Source organism: Triticum aestivum, chromosome 1D (genome assembly GCF_018294505.1).
Source record: "Triticum aestivum cultivar Chinese Spring chromosome 1D, IWGSC CS RefSeq v2.1, whole genome shotgun sequence".
In the NCBI taxonomy this organism is placed as follows: domain Eukaryota; kingdom Viridiplantae; phylum Streptophyta; class Magnoliopsida; order Poales; family Poaceae; genus Triticum; species Triticum aestivum.
This window is the reverse complement of record NC_057796.1, coordinates 353,231,809-353,242,057: the sequence shown is the minus strand read 5'-3', so window position 1 is coordinate 353,242,057 and position 10,249 is coordinate 353,231,809. Positions and strand designations below refer to the sequence as shown.

The following is a 10,249-nucleotide window of genomic DNA, read 5'->3' as shown; positions in this document are numbered from 1 at the left end:
CGTTGCCGGTTTTGTTTAAAAAAAACGTTCGTTTAAAAAAAACCCTAGATCGGTTTTTTTTCGGTTTTGTTATTTTGTGAGCGTTCACGAACGCGTTCGTCGGTTTTTCTCTGTTAACGAACGTCCGTTCTTTAACCGTTCGTCCGTTTTTCTTTTTGGTCGGATTTTTCCGCGATTATCTCAGATTCGATTTCTGATCGAATCTTCGTTTTTGTTTAACTTTTCGCTCGTTTATCGGAATCAGGCGATTCAAGCGCCTAGAGTTTCGTCTCGAAATTCTCTTTCCGTTTAACCTACTCAAACAAGTTTTTGCTACTGTAAAATTTGACCTAGATCCAGATTAGTAAACGAAGCTTGTTTCTTTCACCGTTTGACTTTCGTTGCTTCGTTCGAGTTGTTTCTTTTTGCAAACCGGAGTTCTTAAGTTGAACTTTCTGGTTGGATCTTTCATTCGAGTTTTACCTGTGCATTAGATGAGTACTGATTGTCTGCTTGTTTGTTTGCGATAGAGTACCCGGAGTGTGCCGCTTGTTACTTTGAATCGCTAGGTTTCGCGGATCATCGGCAAGGCAAGTAACACTTTGATCATATACCTTCCATACCCAGTTTTTATTGCATTAGATCTATTTTCCTCAAACACTTGCATGATTAGGATCTAATTAAATTATGGGTATTGGGAAGTAGTTGAGGTAGTACCTATTACCTGTTTTGTTTATCAAACCCTTGGGAGTTATTTCTACGTTGCTATTATATTGACATGCTATGCTCGTAGACGTGGATTGGGTTTGAGGGATTTCCATGACAGATGTGAGATTGTTAATTAATGGTTTACTTAAGGTGGCAACTAAAACTCACATCTGGGTGGATTGAGGTACCTGGGTATTCCAGGATTGCCTGTTTTTCTTTTGGACCGCCACCCAGGTTCAAAGGGATCATGAGATTATTTATGCTAGAAACTTCCGTGTGCAGCCGCAAGCTATTACGGGCTCTAGCATAGTTGACTAAGTTGTGTGAACTCTTACAGTGGTAGACTAGCAGATGTAGGGGAAAGTAGGTGTAACTGTCTACCCATACGTAAGGTGCAAACACTTCTGAAAGACTGTGTCTCGGTCATCCGTTACTCAAACACCATGTAGTGCGAGTAATCCAACGGAGGAGATCGAGTCTTGTGGGGAAAAGTGCGCAAACCTCTGCAGAGTGTACAAACTAATCATGGTTAGCCGTGTCCCCGGTTATGGACAACTTGAGTATCTAGTACTTGGATTATCATGTGAATCTCATCACCATGTTACTTTTAATTAATTTTGTTGGGTTAATAATGATTCTTAATTGGGATTGAGATGCTGTCAACCATCTCAATGTTTCACAACCACCATGATAGTTAAATAAAGTTTATTCCTTTGAAGTAGGGAAAAATTGGCTTTTCGCAAAATTGTAACCATAGAGCTTTCCACCAGCCATATATGCATGTAGTATAGCATTATTATGTTCATTATTCTCTATGTGTTATTTTGCCAGCATATTCTATGTGCTGACCCGTTTTCGGGCTGCAACGTTTCATGTTGCAGACTTTTCAGACGACGAGTAAGGTGCCTTAGGTCGTGGTCTTATACTCAGTGATGCCGCTGGAGTTGATGGACTCACTTATCTTCCAAGTCTTCCGCTGTTATCGTTTTTAGATGGCCTTAAGCCATGTTTATCATACTTAATTTCTTTGGAGATATTCGATGTAATAAGTGTGTGATTGCTACTCTGTTATAAATCCTCCATTTGTACTGTGCGTGTCAGCATTACTGATTCAGGGATGACACTGGTGCACAGCAGCACAGACCATTTGAGGTCTGGTCGCTACATTCTGACCCCTATAAAAATCTAGTGGAAGTCCGGTCGCGTTGGAGACATCTTTATCTGATTTTGAGGCTTCGTCGTCCGGCTCCTCCAAAATTATGTTAGGATCGGCTGGCTCATCCTCATCATCCGAAAAGAAAACAGAGACAAAACAGATTTGTAAACAAGGCAACTGCATCCTCACGTATATAAGTGGGTCATGAGAAGTTCAGAGGGTGTTTTGTCTCACCACCACCAGCATGCTCCTAAAGCCAGAGCGCCCAGTTGGAAGAATTCCATTTCTCAGATCAAAAGCCTCCAGGACCAGGACCCGTTCCATTCTCATTTCAAATGAAACGCAGAGCAACCACTTGGACGAATTTGACATGTTAAAATCTCTAGATGTATGCTCCGAACTTCCTGACGTGTAAGGCCTCTTGTGTGCAGTTGTGCACCCTGCATATGATGATCCACTTGTCATTAGCTGGAGGTGCAAAGAATGACTCCTCGCACCTCGGTTCAGTGGACGACCCAGTAAACAAGTTGGTTTTCTGGAGATCATATCAGCCGTTTACCTCTTATTATATCCGTTTGTTCTGTTCCCTTGGGCTCGCTAGCTGCTTCACAAAAACTTGCCTCAGCATCTCGAGCGTCGACGGTAGTGTCAAAAAGGTGTTACAGATTCCCCTGCAAAAAAATAGAGGTGTTATAGATTACTATTATGGAATAACAAGAGACGTACATCGTGTGCTCTGATGCATTTGACCTCAGTTTTTTCCTTCCTTCCATATCAGCAATAATCCAAGTCCTGATCCTGGTGCCAATACGCGCCTGCGTCCACATTCCACAAGCACAGGGCCGCGGCCTTCCATCTCATGCCACCGTTCCTCCTGAACAAGCTCCACCGACCACCACAGTCACCCAGGTGGTGGAGGTTTCCCATTTCACCAGAGGAGGAAGCCCCGTTTCTCCACCGCACCAGCATGAATTTGAGCATGGGGCCTGAACCGACTGCCAATTCTGGTATCTAGTTTGCCTATTCGACTGCTATCTAACATCACAGGTATCCGGTTAAATTTGATTCAAGGCAAGTTCTGGGAGCTCATTCAGGAGAGATGGCACAACTGGGCATTGACAAGGCAAATTCCAGTTTAGTGCAGGCGTCTACTGCCAACCATTCTAAGCTCTTGGTTCTTCCTCTTGGCTGAACCAGGTCAATCTTAACTAGTTTACCTTCTTTTCCTGTATTTGCTCAACTATACACACACTAGGATCTTTTCGTACTCTGTTCCCGGTCAAGAAACAAAATTGCTCGACTGCATGCAGTAATGCAGAAGCAGACAGACATGTACTACACTATTTGCTGGATACCAACTTTGGTATTCTTACAGGGTGCTGTCTTCAGACGTACTACCTCTGTTTATAAAGATAAGACGTTTTGGCAGTTCAATTTAGACTGCCAAAACGTCTTATATTTATGAACAGAGGGTGTACCATATACAAAATATTGACAGAATTACACAAAATTTACCATGTTCTTACAAATGGGTTGTCTTTGGCAGGCTGAAAATGTGGACTGCCTTTGATTTCATCCTCCTGTTCCACATCGACCACTCGAGATCAAACTCAGCCAAGCAAGAACAAGATTTCCATGAGTATTGTGCAAATATGTCAAAAAAGAAAAGAGTAAGGGGCTGTTTGGTTACTGCCCACAGCAGCCCTGCCAACCCATCGGCAGCCAAAATATTGGCGACCGATTCGGCCGCCGGTGTCTCGCCCAGGAATTGGCTATCGAATGCACTGGAAAGAGCCAATGGGCCTTCGCAAGCCAAAATTTTGGAGCCCAGCCAAACGGATACCAACGCTGCGGTCAACGCCAAATATTTGGCTGGGCAGCTCAAGGTAGCGATCCAAACAGCCCCTAAAACGTTATGGCCTCACTGCATCCAAATGACTGTTCATTAATGAGAAACATCCATTTTCAATTCATGTTACACATTCTGAGGCCTGAAACTAGAATTACCAATGATCATTGCTCAACAAGTTAGCTTCCAGTTAATGTTTTATTACACTACAAGCTTTGATGACCACCCAGTAGCTCAAAATCTGTTCTTGCATAACCATACCCTTGGCAGTCTTGTTGCAAGAGCAACACCAATCTTGAGAAAGCTGCCTAAGCAAATCCTACCAAGAACAAACATTGGCCAAGCAACAGAATCTTCAGAAAACTGCCTAAGCAGATCCCACCAAGAACTGCATAGGCCGATGACAACAAAGGCTCATCTTCCTGGGCGGCTGTGGCTACTCCAACACATTGAAGCCCTCGAAAGGGATCTCTCCGTTGAGAGCCCGGACGACATCAGGGATCTCGTTTTGGTGTGGCTGCACATACACCTGCGAGAACCGTTTCATTTTAGCCACGAGGACCTTGCGCAGCTGATGATTCCCCTCTGGCTTACCTTCCTTCCTCAGCAGTGCGAGCACCGCACACCTCCTGCGATGGCTCTCCAAGCTCCGCACCAGCATGCTCGGATAGGCCACGATATCTTCCAGGCTCAGACCCGCCTTTCCGACCAAGAATCCGACATTTTCCTTCATCTTCTTCTCTGAGATAGCCATCATGAGTGGGTACCGCCGCAACATTAAGGCAACATTGTCCTTCTCGAAGCCAAGGCTCTGGTAGAGTGCATACTTCCTCTCCAGTGTGGGGGTCTTCATCTTGGAAATGATGGAAAATGTGTTGACGAACATGGGCTCACCGGGTTCCATGCCAACGTCCTTGACGGCCTGGACGATCTCGGCCAAGCGGTGGGGGCCCTGCATGATGACGCCGGGGTGGACGGCGACGAGCTTGGAGACGTCCTCCGGGGGCAAGCCGTGGACATCTCTTAGTGCGGGGAGCACGAGGTTGAGGGTACTGTTGGGGCTGCAGCGGACAACGAACGGCATCTGGCGGAGCGCGGTGACGACGCGGGCATTGGAGCCGAGGAGCTCGCGGAGAGATTCGAAGAGCGGGGCGAGTTGGTCCTGGATGCTGCGGTGGAGGACAACGGGGCTGAGGGAGACGAGCCTGGGGAGGAGCGGCGCGTTGATGCCGACGGAGGCGAGGAAGTCGAGCTTGGGCTGGAGTGTCTTGACGGGGTCGGAGACCAGGACGATGGGGAACTTGCGGACGGTGGTGGATATCTCGGCGTCGGTGAAGCCATACCGGCGGAGGAGGTCGAGGACGGCGTCGGCCTGCGCAGTGGACTCCGGGGAGGCGAGGCGGATGGAGTCCGCAGCGCGGGCGGCGGCGGCGGGGGAGAGCGCGCAGGTGGATTCCAGGTAGAAGACAGTGGGGTCGGCAGCGGCAGCGTCGGAGGTGGTGGTGGTGGTGGTGGTGGAAACGGCCGCAGTGAAGTGGCGGAGAGGGAAGGGGAAGAGGCAGAGACGGCGGCGGCCGGCGGACAGCATTGGGACGACCGACGACAGGAGGGGACTGGCAACAGGGAAAGGCCGGTTAGGGTTTTTCTTTTTTCCTTTTTTTGAGATTTATTTTTGGATGGTGGTTTTTGGGAGGTTTTGGGGTTTATAAACGGCCGTCTATACTCTACCACATCCCTCATAACCGCCGTTTTACAACCAAAAGAAAAGTCCATCTTAGATACCGCAATTGTCTTGTGAAAATTATACAACTCTCTAAAAAATATCTCTCATATTGTAGATATCTAGTATCAGGGGCAGGAGGTCGCGGTGGTTTGTGCGGCGCACGGAGGTTTGGCGTCGGGGCTGTGAGGGACTCGCAGTGGCCGGGCCCGATCTGGGTTTCGGCGGGCCTGCGGCCAGTTTCTCGTCGTCAAACGGCGTTTGGATGGTGAAGGCGGTGGCGGTGGTGCCGACTGAGGTTGGTGGGTTCCTCCCTTCGAGCGTATTCACGTCCGGCTCCTGGAGCAGGGGCGCCGTCAAGCCTGTTGGTGCATGACGAGACTCAGGCAAACCAGGTCCAACACGAACGCCGGTTCCTTGCGTGCGGCAATGCGGGCAAGTCAGTTTTTGGCTTGGTTTTCGCCCAGTTCCGGCGCGCGCCGGTCTATTTTGGTTCCACCTCTGTTTTCCTGTTGCGCCGCGGTGCGATCTCTCGCCCAGATCTGCGCATGGAGGCAGTGGATGGCCAGAACCGACTTGGTTCACCTAGGTCCTGCGTGCGACGGTGCGGACTGGTCAGGGTGGTGTGAGCTGATGACCCACAAGTATAGGGGATCAATCGTAGTCCTTTCGATAAGTAATAGTGTCGAACCCAACGAGGAGCAGAAGGAAATGACAAGCGGTTTTCAGCAAGTTAATTTCTGCAAACACTGAAATTGTCGGTAGCAAGTAGTTTGATGATAAGATAATTTGTACTGGACAAGTAACGGTAACGGTAAATAAAGTGCAGCAAGGTAGTCCAATCCTTTTTGTAGCAAAGGACAGGCTGGAACGGTCTCCTATAATAAGCAAAGCGCTCTTGAGGGCACACGAGAATTTCATCTAGTCACTTTCATCATGTTGGTTTGATTCACGTTCGCTACTTTGATAATTCGATATGTGGGTGGACCGGTGCTTGGGTGTTGTTCTTACTTGAACAAGCCTCCCACTTATGATTAACCCCCTCGCAAGAATCCGCAACTACGAAAGAAGTATTAAGATAAAACCTAACCATAGCATTAAACATATGGATCCAAATAAGTCCCTTACGAAATAGCGCATAAACTAGGGTTTAAGCTTCTGTCACTCTAGCAACCCATCATCTAATTACTACTCCACAATGCATTCTTTAGGCCCAAAGGTGGTGAAGTGTCATGTAGTCGACGTTCATATAACACCACTAAGGGAATCACAACATACATATCATCAAAATATCGAACACATAACAAATTCACATGATTACTTGCAACATGACTTCTCCCGTGGCCTCAAGAACAAAGGTAACTACTCACGAATAATATTCATGCTCAAGATCAGAGGGATATTAAATAGCATAATGAATCTGAACATATAATCTTCCATTAAATAAACCATATAGCATCAACTACAAGATGTAATCAACACTACTTGTCACGCCCAATATGCGACCCTATCCGAGAGGAACTCGAAGGTCCCACCAAGGATAGACCCGCATATTGAAACGCTTTTGCAAGGTGGATATCATTACATCAACATTACATAATAGATGGGGATACATATAAAAGGCATACAGATGCCGCAAGAATACATCAATACATCATACATACGATCAACATCCGACTACGGATGAAACACAAGCAGAAGCTCAAACGACATCCACCCTGCAAGCCCAGGCTGCCGACCTGGAACCTATCCCCTGATCGAAGAAGAACTCCAATACAAGTAACATCGCTCTCGCGTCATGATCATCGCATAACCTGTACCTGCAACTGTTGTTGTAGTAATCTGTGAGCCACGAGGACTCAGCAATCCCATTACCATGGGTATCAAGACTAGCAAAGCTTAATGGGTAAGGAAGGGGGGTAAAGTGGTGAGGTTGCAGCAGCGACTAAGCAAGTATGGTGGCTAACATACGCCAATAAGAGCGAGAAGAGGAGCAGCGGAACGGTCGTGAAGCTAGCAATGATCAAGAAGTGATCCTGAACTCCTACTTACGTCAAACATAACCCAGAAACCGTGTTCTCTTCCCGGACTCCGCCGAAAAGAGACCATCACGGCTACACACGCGGTTGATGCGTTTTAATTAAGTCGTGTGTCAAGTTCTCTACAACCGGACATTAACAAATTCCCATCTGCCACATAACCGCGGGCACGGCTTTCGAAAGTTCAAAACCCTGCAGGGGTGTCCCAACTTAGCCCATTATAAGCTCTCACGGTCAACGAAGGGTATTCCTTCTCCCGGGAAGACCCGATCAGTCTCGGAATCCCGGTTTACAAGACATTTTGACAATGGTAAAACAAGACCAGCAAGACCTCCCAGTGTGCCGACACCCTGATAGTAGCCGCGCGTATTTCGTCTCAGGCCACAACCGGATGAGCTAAGCGTACAGGTACCAAGGTAACCCAAGTTGCCAAGGGACGGTCCCGCATGGTGCTCTAGTTCGGACCAACACTTAGAGAAGCATTGGCCCGGGGGGAGCTAAAATAAAGATGACCCTCGGGTTAATTACTCCTAAGGGAAAGGTAATAGGTTGTTAGGCAAATGGTAAAACCAATGTTGGGCCTTGCTGGAGGAGTTTTAGTCAAGGCGAACTGTCAAGGGGTTCCCATAACACCCAACCGCGTTAGGGACGCAAAAATCCGGGAACATAATACCGATATGACGGAAACTAGGGCGGTAAGAGTGGAACAAAACACCAGGCATAAGGCCGAGCCTTCCACCCTTTACCAAGTATATAGATGCATTAATTAAATAAGAGATATTGTGATATCCCAACATAAAACATAATCCAACATGAAGCCATCTTCATCTTTACCTGCAACTAGCAACACTATAAGAGGGGCTGAGCAAAAGCGGTAACATAGCCAAACAACGGTTTGCTAGGAAGGATGACAAGGTTAGAGGTTCATGGCAATTTGGGAGGCTTGAAGAGCAAGTGATAGGTAGCACAGCATAGCGATAGAACGAAGCAACTAGCATAGCAATGATAGTAGTGAGATCCAGGGTAACGGTCATCTTGCCTGAAATCCCGCTATGAAGAAGAATGAGTCCATGAAGAAGATGAAGCCACGAAGACGAACGAATCCTCACGATCGCAACGAAACAGGAACTAACGAGAAGGAGTACAACCGGAAAGAAGCAAACAACACGGTAAACACTCAACACATAAACAAGACATGATGCTCAACCAAGTATGATGCATAAGGCTACATGAAGCTACTCATGGCAAGAGATGATGCATACAAGAGCAACACATCAAAGCAAGTTTGAATGAGGCCGGAAATAACATATGACAATTCCGGTAAGTCCTTATATGCAAATTTCGAAATTGGTCCAGATCTGAATAAACCTTATGTTCAAGTTGTTAAACAGCAAGTTAAGACTCACCAAGATGATCTACACGAAATTCTAGTCAAGTTACATATAAAGTTCATTAGATTCGGAGCTACGGCCTAGAAGATATGAGTAAAACAAGTTAAACATGGCATTGATGCAAAATGCATTCAAACATCAAGTAAACACACTCAAAACAAGGATGCAATAAGGTAATTTGAAACAACATGCAAAACTAAGCAAGTTTCATATAGAGCATGCTCAAAACGGAGCAATGGTGCAACACATACACTCCAAACAAGATATAGCAACAATCTGTCCAAAATAGCAACTAGGCATTTTGCACGCATCAAAACAACATGCTACAGCACCTCAACATGAAAACAAAAGACATGGACGTGATGTGCAGGTAAAGCATTGCAAAACATGAACACTAAGCTATTCCCAGAAAACACTATAATATGCTCAAAAGGACATGACAAGATTGCAAATAATAACAGTTTCACAGACTTGGCGGAAATCACTGGACATGGCAGAAATAACATCAGGTTGCAAAGTTTAGAGCTATCAAACAATATACTACAGGAATATATCATAGCAAACAAAGGCATGACATGAATCTAATAATTGCATAGAACAAAACTCCCTTACTGATCACGAGCCAAAAAGGTACAGAAGATATGATGGCACCCATGTAAACATAGCAAGTTTCATAAACAGATTCAGACTTAGCAGAAAAACTGAGCATGGCATAAACAGAATTATGAAGGCATATTTGCGAGCTCAAATCACTCATCACAAAGCATTTCATGGCGTGTGAAGGTATCCAACAGTAATATGGCATAATTATGAAGCTAAGCATGCCAATAGCAAGTTCATAGGGTGCATGGATCACTAGCAAAACACATGTCAAAACTGAACTTCATGTTAACAAGCTGACAGCAACATTATTTAGCAAGTTGAGATCAAGTTTGCAACAAGCTACAACAGGCTATAAATACAAACAAGGACATAGAGGGATAGAGCATAACATTTATAACATAACAGCCTTAGTGAACAACTCTAGCTTATGCATAGAACTCATGGTGACAGCAGGTTTACATGGCATCACAATGTTACAGCTACAGACTTAGCAGAAATGACCAAGTCACAGAAATCAGCAACATCATGGAGGCTACTTTGCATGCTTGTGCTAGTCGCCACATAGATCACAAAAATACAAGACAAGCACCCCTGTAAAGATGACATGATTAAGTTTAAAACACGTGTAGAGCTCATGCTCATAGGATGCACACACAAAATGCAATGAAAAAGGCAAATCACCAAGTTCTGTTAAACTACAGCAGACAACATCACATATCACTCTTGCAACGATTATTAGGGAATCAAGATGAACTCAAACAAATATGGCACAATGTAACAAAATGAAGAGCATCTCATGATTAA

At 45.8% G+C, this 10,249-nt stretch overlaps 1 protein-coding gene across 2 annotated transcripts; it reads right to left on the bottom strand.

Annotated features, from left to right (window-relative positions):
* Positions 1-3,767: 3,767 nt before the first annotated feature.
* Positions 3,768-5,355, bottom strand: LOC123182018 (transcription termination factor MTERF4, chloroplastic). Of its 2 annotated transcripts, XM_044594452.1 has the most exons (2): positions 4,287-5,355; positions 3,768-4,221 (listed from the first exon to the last, which is right to left on the bottom strand). In XM_044594452.1, exons 1-2 carry the CDS (start codon positions 5,278-5,280, stop codon positions 4,187-4,189), a joined length of 1,029 nt encoding a protein of 342 aa, XP_044450387.1. In that variant the 5' UTR covers positions 5,281-5,355; the 3' UTR covers positions 3,768-4,186. The 2 variants fall into 2 exon arrangements, with proteins under 2 accessions (XP_044450387.1, XP_044450386.1); XM_044594451.1 differs by having other exon boundaries at positions 3,768-5,355.
* Between the last annotated feature and the right edge of the window lie 4,894 nt (positions 5,356-10,249).